This window comes from Monodon monoceros, unplaced genomic scaffold, assembly GCF_005190385.1.
Source record: "Monodon monoceros isolate NGI ecotype Baffin Bay Population unplaced genomic scaffold, NGI_Narwhal_1 Super_Scaffold_11, whole genome shotgun sequence".
Lineage (NCBI taxonomy): Eukaryota > Metazoa > Chordata > Mammalia > Artiodactyla > Monodontidae > Monodon > Monodon monoceros.
In genome coordinates this window covers 133,636,490-133,653,700 of record NW_021703767.1, presented here as the reverse complement: position 1 = coordinate 133,653,700, position 17,211 = coordinate 133,636,490, and the positions used below count along the sequence as shown (strand labels likewise).

General features: G+C 45.6%; 1 protein-coding gene across 2 annotated transcripts in view; it reads right to left on the bottom strand.

The window, feature by feature from the left end:
* PLCL2 (phospholipase C like 2) overlaps positions 1–15,622 on the bottom strand; it is a 195,260-nt gene extending 179,638 nt beyond the window's left edge. Inside the window, exons 1-2 of one of the 2 annotated variants that reach the window (XM_029214150.1) lie at positions 15,082–15,622; positions 14,161–14,713 (exon numbers count right to left, since the gene is read on the bottom strand). In XM_029214150.1, coding sequence (XP_029069983.1) covers positions 14,161–14,493 — 333 coding nt within the window. In that variant the 5' untranslated portion in view covers positions 14,494–14,713; positions 15,082–15,622. Of the gene's footprint in view, positions 1–14,160; positions 14,714–14,903; positions 15,046–15,081 lie in introns of those variants that run through there. The other variant, XM_029214151.1, reaches the window with a different exon arrangement.
* Between the last annotated feature and the right edge of the window lie 1,589 nt (positions 15,623–17,211).

Genomic DNA, 17,211 nt, shown 5'->3' with positions numbered 1-17,211 from the left:
CACTCTCTATCTGTAGCCTGGTGTAGAAAAGGTTGAAAGCACTCTTTTGGAGCAAAATGCATGGATCCCACGGCCCCTGGCGCTCATAGGAATGGCAGGCCTGAGAGTCGCCAAGTCCTATCTGGGTCCGGAGCTCTACCGCAGCCTGTTATTTCGGGGACATCTCCTAGGCCACCTCCCTCCTTGTTTTACCTTGCCGTCTGGCAACCAGCAAGATAAACGCACTGAGGTCAGGGCACTGTCACAGAGGGAGGACACTTCTCCTCCACTAAGTGAGAAGCCAGCCAGCAAGGCTACTTGCCTATTTCTCTCGCTTTGTTTCACCTTCTTGCTTCTAGTCCCCTCAGGGTATCATTCATCAATGGCAGGTATTCTTGCGGGCAAAAGGGGTATTTAACGATTAAAAGTAATCTTCAACAATACTTTCTTCCCTAACAGAGAAGATGGGTAAGAAGATCTGGCTAATTACGCTATAGGAAAGGAAACCCCTCCAATTCTTAGCTTGGTAAATATTAGGGAGTACTAAACTTTCACAGAAAGATTGTAGACTTTCTCCCCCAAAGAATGTTAAAGCTCATTTCTACTCTGCCTCCCATTTACAAATAAGTAAATAAAACAACAATTAGAGGTGTATCAATTATGTACGAATAAGTGGGTCCCAACCACAGCCAGGAAGGCTCGAGAACACTTCTGTGCTGCCAGACTGTGCATCCTCCGGCCTCCAGAGTCCGGGGTCTCCAAAGACTCGGCCTTCCCAGCCAGGACAGGGGGACACAAGCTTCTATTCTGGAATATCCACTCATGTTAATCTGGAAGAGAAAAACAATTGACCTAAAAGGATGAGCGTGAATAATGGTGGCCTGTTGATAAGAGCAGCCAAGTCCTGGAGAAACAGCACACAGCAAGTCACGAACACCATGAATCCGCAACACTGATGTTTCCACGTGACTGAAAATATATTTTACAGATGCTCTGGGAGTTCAGTGGTCACTCCTCCTGACCGCAAGGGTCTGTGTGGCAAGAGGAAAAGGTTACAGCATTCAGAAAGTAGACGTTCACCCAAAGATCAAGACACACCCACCCCGACTGTTGGCACACCGGCACGGGATGCCCTGAAGCATCACCAGATTGTTCTCTTCCTCCCAGCATAAATTACCTGTACAAACAGACACCTGTCTTCAAGGGTCGTCGTATAATCTGCCACGAGTAAACAGCATTTTTACTACACGTCACCGCCTGCGGTGGTTAAAGTTTGAAATGTACAATCAGCTCTCTCTAGAAACAGTGCTCGTGCCTCAGTCAAATTAGTTCTTTCAAAAAATATCCCTCCTGCAGAGGTCTTCTTCCATGATGTAGAATGTCCTGGGTACACAGAGGTCTTTTCTCTTGTGAGGGATGGACCAGGATACAGTGGTCGCACAGTGATGATCAATCCAGGTAGATTAAGGCCCCAAATAATGAACCCAGGGCCTGTATGAATGCAACATACTCCTTTATTTGGATCAAAAATACATCCTTAAGGTACAATGATTAGCACAGAGGGCAGACCACCATTTTTACACGTAAGTCAGTTTCTCCAGATTTGACCTGATGAACGGGAGAGCCATCAGTGTCTTACACACCCCCTCGGAAAAAGGGCAGCTCAACTCCTCGAAGGAGAGGCTCCACTGAGGCAGCTGAAGGCTGCACCCTTCCCCTGCACCCTACCAGCCACAGGATCACCAACCAACTGCCTGTCACCTGCAGGATTCTGGGGCTGCTTGTTCTGTCATACCTAACAGAGCTGACCAGTCTGAGACCCAACACAGGAGAAAGGTTTCAGCTATTTTCAACCCTGACCATGCCTTGAAATCTCCCAGGGCGCTTTAGGGAAACCCCGGAAATTCTGATTTAATTGGACTAGAGTGGATCTGCACGTTAGTGCGTTTTAGAATCCAGATAACTCAGTGTCCTAAAAATTCCAGTGTGGCCCATTTGTAGAGCTGGTGTTCTCCCCACCTGAAGGAACATTTCGATGGGACAAGATAAATGCCGACAGAGCCAAAACTCTGCTGGCCACCTGGGACCCCAGGTAGATGGCTCTTCAGTGGCCAACACAAAACTCTCGCTTTTGTCTACAAACCTGGATAACTGGTTTCTGTTTGTTCACTGCTTTTGAGACCAAAAGTGCTCTCTAGAAAGCCGTCTTGCAGAGAACAGGTGCTCCACAAAGGAGAGGTTCTCAAAGTTTTGTGTGAGCAGCACACTTTCGAATAGTAAATCTTTCGAGCGCACCGGAAGGGATGAAAACGCTCAAAATCACACCAAACCGATCGTCAAAACTCCCAGCGATCACAACAGAGTAAGATGACGCCAGTGACCAACACTCCCTTCACCACTGTGTCAGCCCGCCGCCCCCCCTCCTTCCAGGCCCGGCTCCTGATATGTTCTCAGCACAGCCCAGGAAGGATCCCGTCCTCCTGCTGTTCCAGCCAGCGTCTCCCCTACCCCCCAACTCCACACCATCACACAGCTTGGGCCTCCACCAGGCCTCGTTGCAGCCTGAGCACCCCACTGCAGCAAAAAGGTGTTGTACATGTTGATCGACAGACAGCAGCAAACTATGAAAGGCAGTGTCCTAAACAGTGCAGAGTGAAGCAGCCTGTAAGTATCTAGTTTTGATTTATTTTCTCAATTGTGTAAATCAACTTATTTATTGAAGTATGATATACCTCTGGAAGTCAGGAGTGTGTACAGTTCAATGGATTTTCACAAAGTGGAACCACCCTCAGATCCAACAACCAAAAATCAGTGACACCCAGAAGCCCCTGGGTCCCCCCTCCCAGTCATGAGCCTTAAATGGGACCACTATTAGGACTCCTATCACCAAAAATCAGTTTGTCTGTTTTGGAACTTTATATAAATGGAATCATACAACATGCATTCTTTTTGTGTCTGGTTTCTTTCCCTCAACATTATCTTGAGAGGCTAGAGCGGTACATGTAGCAGTCATCTGCTCTTTTTGTTGTTCCTGTCTGTCTGTCTGTCTGTCTGTCTTTTTTCTTCATAGTATTCCATTGTATGATATGCTTATTTTAAAAGATGAGCATTTGGGTTGTTTCCAGTTTGGGGCTCTTACGGTTAATGCTGCTACAAACATTCTTGTACATATCTTTTGATACACAAATGGCCTAATTATCTGTTGGGTATACACCTAGCAAGAAAGACAGTATGAACGAAAGAATAGGCAAATAGACCAACCTAACAAAACAGACTTCAGAACAAACCCACACATATAAAGTCACTTGATATATGACAAAGGGCCGATGCAGTGCAATAGGGAAAAATGATATTTTCAAATAGATGGTGCTGGATTAATTAACTGGATATTTACATGGAAAGAAAAATCTTGACCCCTACCTCACACCACACACACAAATAAGTTCCAGACAGACTGCAGAGCCAAATTTGAAAAATAAAGGTTCTAGAAGTTAAATAAATGAATAGCTTCATGGTCTCAAGCTAAGTTAAAATATCATACACAGGACAACCATAAAGGAAAATGCTGATAAACTGGATTTCACTAAAACTAATAAGACTTATTATTCATTAAGAGGTGCCCCTTAAGACAATGAAAAGACAAGTCACATACTAGGAGAAGAAATTTTCAATATACATATCACACAAAAGACATACCCAGAAAATGTAAAGAAGTCCCACAAATTAATTTTTTTAAATATAAAAACCCCAATTTTTTTATATGGGTGAAAGATAGGAATAGGCATTTTACAAAGGAGAATATACTAACGGCCAAGAAAACATGAAAAGGTGCTCAACATCATTCATCATCAGGGAAATGCAACCTAAAAGCCACAGTGCATCACATAACCATCACAGATACAATTTAAAACCAACAAAAACCACTGACAATGCCAAGTATTAGGAAGCATTTAGAGCAACTAGAACTCACATAACCCAGTGGGTGTGTCAATTAGTTTTGTCAGTTAGGAAAAGCACACGATAATATTTACTGAAGCTGAATATACATATATCCTATGACATAGCAATTCAACTTCTGATACTATTTTAATGTACAGAAAAAACATTTATGGGAATATACATAAACCAGAGAAAGCCTTGAAAGAATATATAGATCGCTTTCAACAAACCACCAAAAATTCCAAAGACAAACACATCCGTTAAACCCACATTACATCAGGAATTCTATCAGTTCTGATATGAAAACCTCTGAATGATTCTATTGGTATTTAATATAATCTATTAGCATGGATTAATAGCAACAAAAATCTAAGCAACTTGCTGTATTTCCTCCAAGAATAACCATTAAACCATTTTAACTATTTGAAAAATTACATCTACTTATGCTCACAGGATATCAGAGCTTAGAAGGAAGATGAAAAATAAAAAGTAGCAGGAAACCATGTAGAGAGAGTCATAGAGCTTGTGATTCTAATGGTAGCTGCAAACGAGGTCGCTCATCCCTCTGTGGCCACGCTAATTGGTCAAGAGCAACCGAAGCCTCATTAGCAATGTTCATAAAAACAGGCTCCCCCTGCCTGGGCATTTTCAATTTAGAGAGCAGACACCTGCTACCCATCAGTCTCTCACAAGACAGGACTCGTGCCAACCACCACTATGTTATTTGGTTTGTTCTTAATCTTTACTATTTATAAACAGAGTCTTCAGAGTACATGCGTGCACAAGTGTAGCATGTGTACCCATGCAGCTATCTATAGCCAAAAAAACAAATTCTCAAAAATAGCTGTTTGGAAGACCACATCTTGTGCTATTAATACTCACATACTGCAGTATTACATAACAATTTTTTTCCCAATTCTGCTAGGCTAATATGCAAATAAATGAACTCAACCATAGCTAGGAGCTAGATGTACTGATCAGTATGGCCTTGCCTCTCTATAACTACAAAAGAATTTTGCATGATCTCTTTCCGTTCTAAAACTCCCATGAATCTACATGATTAATCACTTTTAAATCCAGCGGCCCGGGTTCTGGGGTGGTAATATCTGCTATTTCCAAATCCGTATATTTAGCATATACTCCAAGAAGATACCTCAATACTGAACTCACAGTAACGTGCTGAAGGCATAAACATAGTCTATAATTTTATAATTTATATAAATTATGTTTATGTAATTTATATAAATATCTTTATATAATATTTTATATGTAATAATTTATATAATTATTAAATGTAAATAATTTGTATTATTTGACAATTCCAAAACAATAGTAGGGATAAATACTATCAGAAAGAACTCACCTGAAAACAAATTGTTACTACTACCTGCTTTACCCTCCAGGACCCTAAAAAGTGTAAATCAAATTTTGTTAAAAAGAAACAAAAATGGGAAATGATTCCCTCCTGAAAAGCTCTGAAATCCATCAAAGGAGAGCAGAGAGGACAAAACCCTGGTTTTGTCCGGGGTAAATCTGGACTATGCTGGGCAAACCAAGACATGTGGGTGCTTGGTGCAATAAAACTAATGTCCAGTGCCCTCCGATTATTGAAGTGGGGCTATTAAGATATGAGCTCAGTTGTACTGACGCATCAGATCGAGAGAGGCACCAGAACAAAAATCATTCATGAAGCATCTTCAGAAGAAGTCTGAGAAACTTATCTGGGTACATTCTTTGTGTCTCAAAAGATAAGACTTTCAAAACGGGGATGGCAGTGTTAGTGATCTCCAATTCAAATGAAGCTAAATGAGTTTGCTCATCTCAGGATCAACTCTAAATAAGAGAAACTAAACATACCAGGGGCTGCTGATTGAGTATTTGCTACAGGCCACACGCTGTTCTGAATATGCCACACACATCATCTCATTTAATCTCCACAACAATGTTATGAGGGAGATATCCTTGTGTCTGTTTTAGAGATGGGTTAACTAGACACACAGACTTAAATATCTTGCCCAAGGTCAAGAGGAAGGAAGAGAGGGAGGCAGAATCTGATCCAAGCACCGAACTTCACACCCTCTAGTTTTCCCACCAGTATGCTTCCCCCTGAATAATCCAGACATATAACGTGTGTCCTGAGGACAGACCAAGACCCCACCGTGCAGGCACACCTCAGAGATACTGCCTCGAAGAAGCAAATATCGCAACAAAGAGAATCACACGAATTTTTTGGCTCCCAGGGCATATAAAAGCTGTGTTTATACTACCCTGTAGTCTACTAAGTGGGCAAAAGCATTGTGTCTAAAAAAGCAATATACATACCTTCATTTTAAAATACTTTATTGGTTGAAGAAGAAAAAGCTAACCATCCTCTGAGCCTTCAGTGAGTTGTAATCTTCTTGCTGGTGGAGGATCTTGCCTCGATGTTGATGGCTGCCAACCGATCAGGGTGGTGGCTGCTGAGGGTGGGGGTGACTGGCAGTTTCTTAAAATAAGCCAGCGATGAAGTCTGCCCCATCAACTGACGCTTCCTTTCAAGAACGATTTCTCTGTAGCATGCAGTGCTGTTTGACAGCATTTTACCCACAGTAGAACTTCTTTCAAAATTGGAGTCACTCTTCTCAAACCCTGCCACTGCTTTATCAACTAAGATTATGTAATATTCTGAATCCTTTGTCATTTCAACAAGCTTCGCAGCATCTTCACCAGGAGTAGTTTCCATCTCAAGAAACCACTTTCTCTGCCCATCCATAAGCAGCAACTCCTCATCCATTCAAGTTTTATCATGGGATTGCAGCAATTCAGCCCCATCTTCAGGTACCGCATCTAATTCTCGTTCTCTTGCTGTTTCCACCACATCTGCAATTACTTCCTCCACTGAAGTGTTGAAACCCTCAAAGACATCCATGAGGGTTGGAATCAACTTCTTCCAAACTCCTGTTAACGTTGATATTTTGACCTCTTCCCATGAATCATGAATGTTCTTCATGGCATCTAGAATGGTGAATCCTTTCCAGGTTTTCAACTGAGTTTGCCCAGACCCATCAGCGGGATCACTCTCTATGGCATCTATATAACCTTACGAAATATATTTATTAAATAATAAGGCTTGAAAGTCAAAATTATACCTTGGTCCATGGGCTGCAGAATGGATGTTGTGTTGGCAGGCATGAAAACAACATGTATCTCGTTGTGCATCTCCCTCAGAGTCCTTGGGTGACCAGGTGCATTGTCATTGAACAGTCATATTTTGAAAGGAATCTTCTTTTTCTGAGCAATAGGTCTCAACAGTGGGCTTAATATATTCAGTATTCACTTGCAACCATGTTGCAAGCAGATGTGCCGTAATCCAAGCTTTGTCGTTCCACTTACAGAGCACAGGCAGAGTAGATTCAGCATGATTCTTAAGGGTCCTAGGATTTTCGGAATGGTAAATGAGCATTGACTTCAACTTCAAGTCACTAGCTGCATTAGCCTCTAACAAGAGAGTTAGCCTGTCGTTTGAAGCTTTGAAGCCAGGCACTGACTTCTCCTCTCTAGCTATGAAAGTCCTAGACGGCATCTTCTTCCAGTGGAAGGCTGTTTCATCCACATTGAAAATCTGTTGTTTAGTGTGGCCACCTTCATTAATGATCTTGGCTGGATCTTCTGGATAACTTGCTGCAGCTTCGTCATCAGCACTCACTGCTTCGCCTTGCACTCTGATGTCACAGAGATGGCTTCTTGCCTTAAACCTCATGAACCAACCTCTGCTAAGCTTCGAACTTTTCTTCTGCAGCTTCCTCGCCTCTCTCAGCCTTCACAGAACTGAAGAGAGTTACGGCCTTGCTCTGGACTAGGCTTTGGTTTAAGGGAATGTGGTGGCTGGTCTGATCGTCTCTCCGGACCACTCAGACTTTCTCCATATTAGCAATAAGGCTGTTTCGCTTTCTTACCATTGGTGTGTTCACTGGGGCAGCACTTTTAATTTCCTTCAAGAACTTTTCCTTTGCATCCAGAACTTGGCTAACTGTTTGGCACAAGAGGCCTGGCTTTCAGCCTATCTGGGCTTTCGACATGCCTTCCTCACTAAGCTTAATCATTTCTAGCTTTTGACTTAAAATGAGAAAAAAAAATAAAATGAGAGATGTGTGGCTCTTCCTTTCACTTGAACACTTAGAGGCCCTTGCAGGGCTACTAACTGGCCAAATTTCAACATTGTTGTGTCTCAGGCAACAGGGAGGTGACAGCAGTCAGAACATACACAAAATGTATCAATTAAGTTCGCCATCTGACATGGGCACGGTTCGTGGTGCCCCTAAATGATTACAAGAGTAACATTAAAGATCCCTGATCACAGATCACCATCACAAACATAATAACAAGGAAATATTTTGAAATACTGCGAGAATTACCAAAATGTGACACAGAGACACTAAGTGAGCAAATGCGGTTGGAAAAATGGCGCCAACAGAGTTGCTCGACGCGGGGTTGCCAGAGACCTTCAACTTGTAAAAAGCACACTATCTGTGAAGCGCAATAAAGCGAACCACAATAAAAGGTGGTCTGCCTGTACAGCCCAGCTGAGATGACTATCTAGAACAAGCTTTACCTAATCCCCCGCCACGTGACCAAGCACTCGCAGCCAGCAGGGCCTCCCACCTGCCCTCCTCTGCCCTTCGGAGACAGGTAGGTGCCAGGCATCCTGCCAGCAGACTGGCCCACTCACACAATTGTTGCTAAAGCTCAATGTAAGTCATTATATGCTCTGAGCCCCCTAAAGCTATGGGATTATTCTGCCATAAGGAACATAGGTCCCACTGAAACCCCCCCTGGGGGTTCCGACTTGTCTGAGTCACTACTAACACCCATGCTGGGTACGACCCTCTCGATTCACCATTATCAACAGCAGAGAAAAGCTGGCCAGGCAGCTTGCACAGTTTCTGATCCTGTGGCCCACTGGTAAAAATATATGAATATCCCCTGTACTACAGAATCCATTAATTTGAAATAAAACATAAGTAGCTGAAGTAATCTGGAGGTCTGGTAGACAAGCAAGTAATGACAGACAAAATTTAGCATTAATAAGGAACAGAGCATCTATTTTTGAACACACGTATAAAATAGAGTCGGAAGGGAAAACGTGAATATTCACAATTCATTTATACCTGCACAATTCATTTATACCTGCATTAGGCTGCCCTATTTCGTTGAATTCGGAGGCATGGGGAACTTAAGCATTAAAAAAAGAACAGTCTCGTTTAGACCCCTTACAGAGCATACAGAACTATAAAAGGAACTGAACAGATTCTGGGAGAGAGCATTCTAAGAAACTAACTCAAGAGGCCAAGATAGGCAATTTAAAAAATAATAATAAACAATTTCCTGTCAGTTGTCTATTTGGACCTGGTGAAAAGCACCACAAGTCAAGCATAACTGTTTGGAGGGGAGGCTGGAAGACAGGGAAGGGAAGAAGCAAAAGGGGTAAGTAATTTTTAGGGTCTGAAAATGAACACCCCCTAATGACTGTTGAAACTGAACTCTGAAGTGTGACAAAAGCTCTCTGAGTGGCTGAGACTCACGGCCCTGCGCCCACCTTGCAGCAGTTATCGAGCCTGGACTCCCTCACATGCATCAGTACAAAGCCAAGTGGAGACTTGCTGATTGGCTACCAGAGTTTTCTGACCTAAATGACCAAGGCTGCCTGTTTAACCAGACAAATTCACTCTGTGATCCAGTTACTGTTGGTTGAATATTCATGATACGCCCACAGGTTTGCTGGGTGTACAGCTGTCTCCCCCGAGCCCCCATTCAGAAAAAAAAGTCTAAAGTCAAATGCAGATATTATTCTTAAGATAAAATTCAGAAAATGGTTATTGAGTGCTTGCTTTCTGTGCAGAACTGATAAACACAGCCCAGCTTTGGCCTGCAAAGAGTCTACTTTATTTACACCATAATGTACATTTTAATTATTTTGTTTAAATACGCATAATAGATGTGAAAAGCCTGCTAGTTCCCCATGATGCGGTGCTCAGCATCAAGACATAGGGAATCTACGTTGGCGGAAAGTTAGTAAAAGCATTTCCCCTACACACCGTGACACCATAATAAGGACAACAGTGATGTTAAGAAAACTAAGGGCTGCCACCTTGGACAAGGTCAAACCTTTGGTCCCAGCGAAGCCAGAGTCTCTGGTCAGGCAGCCATAACAGGTGACTAGACAGCTGCCTGGCCATATTATCTGCCAACTTCTTCTGCCAGAAGAAACTGAGATTCTTTTTTTCCCTTCAGTATCCCCTACATTTAAAGGGGAAAACCAAATCTGGTGTTCCGAACCACCAATGCTTCCTTAAGTATACAAAAAAATTAACACTGCCAGTGTAATGTGGGGGTCAGTGGAGTGCCCAAGTGGGGTACAACAACCAGCTCCAGCAGCCTGGACAAGCAGTTAACCCCTCTGAACTTGGGGTTTTCTTCAGCCTCCATGGTTGGTGCAAGACCAGGCCACAGAATCAAATTAAACACTTTTCATGTGTTTTGCACATAGTAAGTGCTTAATAAACAGTGGCTGCTGTCATTACTTTTAAATACCAAAATAGTATAATGGCTATACTTCCAACTTATTTTTTTTAAATACCCAAATCAATAGTTGTTATGGTCTGGGGATAGGGGGCAGGGAAGGCTGCAAAGAGACTTGGAGAATTTTTTGAGATGATAGAATTGTTCTAGATCTTGGTTGTGGTAGTGGTTACATGACTTACATGTGTTTGTCAAATTCCATAGAACTAGACACCAACGGGAGTGAATTTTATTTTATGCAAATTAAATCACCTCTCTTAATGTACCATCCAAAATATTTAATTAGCTTTGACTAAAGTAAACCATCCAAACTAATAGACATTTTAACTTCATTTATTTCAAAACTTAGAAAGAAATCTAAGGCTTAAAGTGTTACTTCATATTTTTAGACCAAGCTCCTGAATTAAAGGATGGAGCTATTTGTAAAAAATGAATGCCATCTGAACAGCTAACCAAATTAACTGTTTCAAAATAAAGCGTGGACTGTATTGAATGGTGTGATGAAATGAAATATGGAAAGAGAAAATGAAACTGATGTTTTCGTTTACTAGATTACTAAAGATGACAAACATAATGGCTTCTCCCCTAAAAATCTAGTAATAGGCCTTTGAGAATAAGCTAAAAAGTGTAATACTATTTTCAACAAGCTAAGGAAAAGTAGAAAAGTCTGGTGATGAGTTCCATGATTTATTTTTCTTCTCAAGGTACTTAGAAAGGTCTGACCAGGCTGCTCACCCTGAATTTCCATCGACACTCTTACCATAACCAAGGAGCTCTTTTAGTATGGATCTGTGCATCTGTTTTGGCAGAAAATGTAGTTTTACAATTTACAATTTCTTACTCAGCACCACACTTACAAAACAGATGGAGTTCCAAAGAAATAATTTTAAATAAGGAATATCATTCCAGTCAGCCTACAGTGCATTTAGTCCCCCTTCTTTGCCCACTGTTTATCCCATTTCTGCTGTTATTTCTCTCTCTGATTTGGGGATCCCCACCTAAGAGGAAGGTCAAGACTGTGATGAACTAGGAAACAGGCATAGCCGGACACTGCAACTAATGCAACCCCATGAACACCAGCCTCTGATCCTTAGTGAGCATGCACGCTCTGCGCCATGCCCTCAAGTCCCCCATCATCACCAGGCTCACTAATCTACTCCCGCCTCTCCCCTTCCATCACCTGACTGCATTCATCCCTTTATTCAAAAGAAACCAAAGAAAGATGTCACCACTGCTTTTTCACATGGGCTCCTGCTAAGCTGTTTATTATATTTTAACAAAAGTGAAATGTAATTCTGCCATTCGTGTGACAAAAATACCTGTGCATTATTTGCTGCTTTATGAAAGTTGGTATTAAAGTTAAAGATCTCTTTATTCTATTACGTTATTAACTTGATGCTGTCATGTCTTTAGAAAATGCCACACTAAATTTCTAAAATCTTGATACCTCAAGACGCCAACTGAAAGGGAGTAAATACCAAGTAAATACCTATTTAAGTATAGCATACTCCTTCCCTAAAATCCAGGCTTGATCAACTTTCAACACTATTTCCATAGTTTTAAAGGGTGATTAAGAAAATGCACATTGAAAATAGAGGCAAGAAAAAGGAGTCAAGTCATCTTAGGAGATACGAGACAATACATAAGATATGAGACTGGTAAATCCCAATGAGCCATTTTAAAAATTTAAAGAACTTAGAGAAAATATGTACTTTCTTATCATTTGTCCATTCATTCAGGAAGCAACGTATTGAACCCCTACTACATTCCTCACAATGTATATCTAGGGATACAACTGCAAACAAGGGACCAACTGCCTCCATTAGGAAGAAGACAAAGATATCTGGGAAACTTTCAAAATTCCAGTGATTTCTGAATAATTAACAATTTCCCCATGTGCTTCTAGCATCTTCAATGAAGAAATGATATCTACCAACAAGTTCTCAATTCCACATGTCAGAAATGTTGGCAAACCATCCTTCTTCCTAACCTCCCATGAATGCAAAATTAAAACAGATGCTGTTGTAATTAAATAAGTTACACTGTGAACCACATGTAGACAACAATTAAATCTGAATTTTTTTTTTTTAAAAAGTGCAAGAACAGGCCCTTCAAAAAAATTGAGGGAGAGGAGTTAAAATGTGGTCAGCTTGTATCTTCTCTGGAATTTTTACGTCAGATTTCATTAACACTGCAGTGCAAAATCACCACAAATATCTAGTAACCAATAAAAACAGTTGTGACACATAACTCTGTCAATGGGTATTGAGTACCACGCACGGTTGAAAGCAACTTCCATGGCAACATAAGCGACAGAGTAGAAGAAAACGTTAAGTCACTAAAAGCTAGGTAGGTATGCAGCAAAAACCTCTTTTGCTTTCCTTAGCTAAACTCTAAACGCCTGCTGCAGATAGGTAATACACTTGATCTTTAAGCCCTCCAACTGTGCCCTTGCTCAGCCATAAACCGGGCCAACAGATGACAAAGCGAAAAGCAGTTTCACAATTGCCTGTTACATAGAGTAGCAAGGTTGTATATTTCACTAGGTAACTGCAGAGGCTGATAATACCATCAGACACCACATGCTACTCAGAAGGTTTCTGTAGGTCCAGTTAAATTTCAAATACCACCAGTGCCAATTCTCTTCACTGTGGCCCGTTCTGCTCTCCCCCTCCCGCTGATGATCTGCCACAGGAAGGTGGGGACAGCCGTGTCAGGGTGCTTTGATGCTCACCGTCCTGGTGACCTCTCAGCCTTCAGACAGCAACATTTTCTATTCGTTCCAAACTTGAGCAGAAAGAGCTAGCCCTTCCTAAGGCTCTGCTCTTCTTAGCTCATCAATTTTTTTTCACTTCATGTCAGGAGAAATATGTTTGCACTGCAGACCAAAATGTAATATTAGAACGAAACCATCACAAACTCAAGAGTTCCTTACATTACTCCTGGAGTTTAAAATGCACAAAACAATCGCTGACGTCCTTTTGCTAAATAACCCCAGGCAAAAGATAGCAAAACCAAGCAAACTACCCAAAAGAACTTCCACAGAGCTGGAGGCCTGCCTACTGCAGCAAGGAAAAGATTAAACCGTGCAGGACTGTAATCTCTCAGCGCCTCTGACCCTAAGAAAGCCGAAATGGGCATTTATGTTCAGAAACCTGCTCCATTTCTCCGTGAAATTGAGTGACCTGGGATTTTTTGCACCCTCTGAGTCCAGCCGTTTGCAAGAGGCAACTATAGAGCGATGAGAAGAAACCTATTAAATAATCTCTGTTCACTGCCTGGGATTTTTAAGAACATGCTTTCACATGATAACTGTTTTTAACATACAATGGAAACCTTGCAGGGAGTCTGTTACCAGCCGAGGCTACCACAAGAGAGCGTGCCCTGCCAAGCAGGTACAGGCCATCATTCCAGGCCAATCCTGGGAGAGGTGACATCCCTAACTTCCGCGGGGGATGTCTGAGCACAGCTCCCTGCACATTCAGGACCACCTCTCCATTCTTCCCAAATGCCATATGCACCCAGTCCCCGCTCAACCACTCCAAACACCAGCGCACCCCTGGCTCCCGTTAGCAGGGGGCTGGCTCCTCGTACACCCCCCTCCTGCCACCACTACTCCCCTCTCGGGGAAAGAGCCCCCGCGGACGGCGGGGGGCGGGCGACGGGTGCCCCTCGCCCACCTACCTTGATGATGCTGCTCCGGCGGGGCAGGCCGCCCGGCTTGCTCTCCCGGGGGAGGGGGCAGGCGGCCGGGCCGGGGGTCGGGGCGAGCGCGGCGCCGCGGGGGCCCCTGGAGGGGCTGGCCTGGGCTTCGTCCGCGGACACGCCGAGGCTGCAGTCTCCGTTGGAAACCCCGGCGCTGTCATAGCGCGCCCGCCCGTGGCCGAGGCGCCCTCCGCCGCCGCCGCCGCCGCCTTCCCCGGCCCCGGCTCTCAGGGCGCCCTTGGCCGCGAGGACCGGGCCCGGGGAGGTGGGCAGGGCCCCGCCGGCGGCGCCCCCCCGGCCGCACTCCGCCATGGGCGCCCCGCGACCCGCCAGCACAAAGCCGCGTCCCCGCGTCCCCGCGTCCCCGCCGCCTCGGGCCGCGCGGCCCCTCCTCCTCTCCTCCTCCCGCCGCCGCCTCGGCCGCTTCTTCCGCCTTTTTTTTTTTTTTTTTTTTTAAATTTAGATGTGCTGTTGGTTTCGAGCTCGCCTCGCTCACGGTTAGAGTCGCGGCAGCAGGATTCTCGGAAGATTCCTGCAGGGGGAGAAGAGAGACACAGTCAGCGCGGCGGCGGGGCCCGGGGCCCGGCACCCGGGAGGGAAACACGCCCGGCACACGCGCCGCCGCGGGCGCCACAAATACCGCGCGGCCGGGGGCGCCGGAACGGGGTGCCCTCCCCGGGGGAACGCCCCGGGGCGCCCACCGCGGGGCTCAGGGCACCCACCGCGCGGGCACCGGGCGTCCCGCTCGGGCTCGGGGAAGCGGCGGGCGCCCAGACGCTCCCCGGCCACGCGGAGGCGCCTCCCGAGGCTCTCGCGGCCCCGGGCGGGCGGGTGGCGACGCCGGGGTCTCCCCGGATCCCAATTCTCCAGGGGCTGTCGCGCGCCGGGCCCGCCACGTACCACCGGGTCCCCGCCGAAGCCGGCGGCGCCGGGTAAGCGCACGGAGGGCAGGGAGGCCGGGACTCGCCCACCCCTCCGCCGCCGTCTCCTCCCGGGCTCGGCGCTGCCCCCTATAGGCCGCGGGGACCCTCCCCTGCCGCCGCGGGCCACCCGGCTCCCGCTCGTGGTCGCCGTCGTCGCGGCTGCTCCCGCTGGGCCGGCTCATCGGGCCGCAGGAACCTCGCTGCCCAGCGGACGGCGACAGGCGGCGGCCGCGGGTCCCGGGAGGCTCACCGCCTCCCTAGAGATTTGTCAACTTCCAGTCACCCGCCGGCGCCCTGAGGAGCAAAGACAGTGCAGGCCGCGGGCCGCACGATGGTCCCGAGCTCTGGGCTCCGCCGCTGCGCCCTATCCTACCCCGCCCCGCGCGCGGGACTCGTTCCGCTCCCGCCCAGCTCCGGAGGAGGCTCTCCGGACGTTCCCCTCCGGGGTCCCCTCGTGGGTCAGACCCACTTCACATACAGAAGCTAATTCCGTTCCTTTCGGATCCTGAACTGTGAATCTGTGAATTGATTCAACTAGTTGCAAGGATGCTGGGGCGGGGGGAGGGGAGCGGCGAGAGGTGAGAAGCAGAGGACCTCGTTAGAGCCTGTTCTGAGCCCTCTGAGTCGTCCTCCAGGGATTTATCACCGTCGTCCCTCCCTCCCAGTGTCCTTCCGCCAGTGTCCCGCCGCCAGCCAGTCCAGCCCTCTGCAGACCGCGTCCTAGGTCAGGCTCATCTTTTGGGGCATTATCCTACTTGGATCACTGCAGCCGGTCCCTCTGGTTCTTCCTCCTTCCTCCTTCCTCCCTCCCCCAATGCTTCAGGTAGAGTGACCAGCCTAAAAACCCTGATCATGTCACTCCCCCGAGCAAATACCTTCCCTGGCTCTCCACCCTTGGAGCCAGACGTGGCCCCATCTCCGCATCTTGGTACCCGAGGCCGCACCCAGCCTGGCCCCACCCACCTCTCCATCCCAGGCTCCCTGGCTCCAGCTTCCAGCCCTTCTCTAGCACCCCAGCTCTTCTCCAACTAGTGTGTTTCCCTTCCCGGGAATGCGCTTCCCGCAGGGCGCGAAGGAGAAACTGACAGTCCGCTGGGGGGTGAACTTAAAGACCCTGCTTTCATCAGCGTGATGTTGTAGCAAACTGCCAAGCAGCCTCAGAGGAAACGAGCTTTACATACATATACATACCCGCCCTTGCCTCTGAAGCAACTTCAAATACCTTTGTGTTATTCTCGGGGTGTTTTAATTCTTCTGATCTCTGGATTCATGTTTTTGTAACACATCAGACAAGCTTTTATCCATCTTTTGCCAACCTGGGCCTACACGCTAACAGACATATTTTCACATCGATGGACAACAATGTTATAATATTTTATGCAGTCCCATCCCTCCTTCTTTCTTCCTTCCTTCCTTTCTCTCCCTTCCTTCCTTCCTTCCTTCCTTCTTTTTCTTTCTTTCTTCCTTTCTTTTTCTAGTTTGGTTCAATTTTTTTTCTGTCTTGTGATATTTTTGCAGGAAAATATATTCAAATAATTCAAATCAGGCCTTATCAAATTTATAGTCATAGTAGCCAGTGACTGTGCTGTGGGGAGGAAAGGAAGAATGCTAGGCCTTTATCCTTAAAGTCCTCTAATTTTGATATTTTAATAAACGCCTGGAGATATTTCTGCCTTTTCCTGCACTTACCAATCACTAGTAATATGCTATGAGAGTCATATATCCTGCAGCTTGTACCATGAGTTTCCTAGGGTGAGTGGGGACATATAGAGATTTAAACCTCCAGGATGCTTTTTTATAAAACCAGCATCTAATTCTCCTAATGCTTTCCAAAATGAGCACCTATGAATCTCCCTCTGGACTCCCAACAGGTCAAACCAGGGAGTCTTCGTTGAAATACACTTGGCATTTAAATTAAAATGTTTCCCAAAGCATCTTGGCAGACCTGTGACTAACGATGCCAGAAGCCCAAGGCCTGTGCCAGTTTCCTTTTTATCCCCCTAAGTGCTTGTCTCCCACAGGTCAGACGCCTGCAGATGTTATAGCTGTACTTCTGCATCACACAAACAGCTAGGCGGTAGGTACCATCTCTCCTGTATGGTGACGG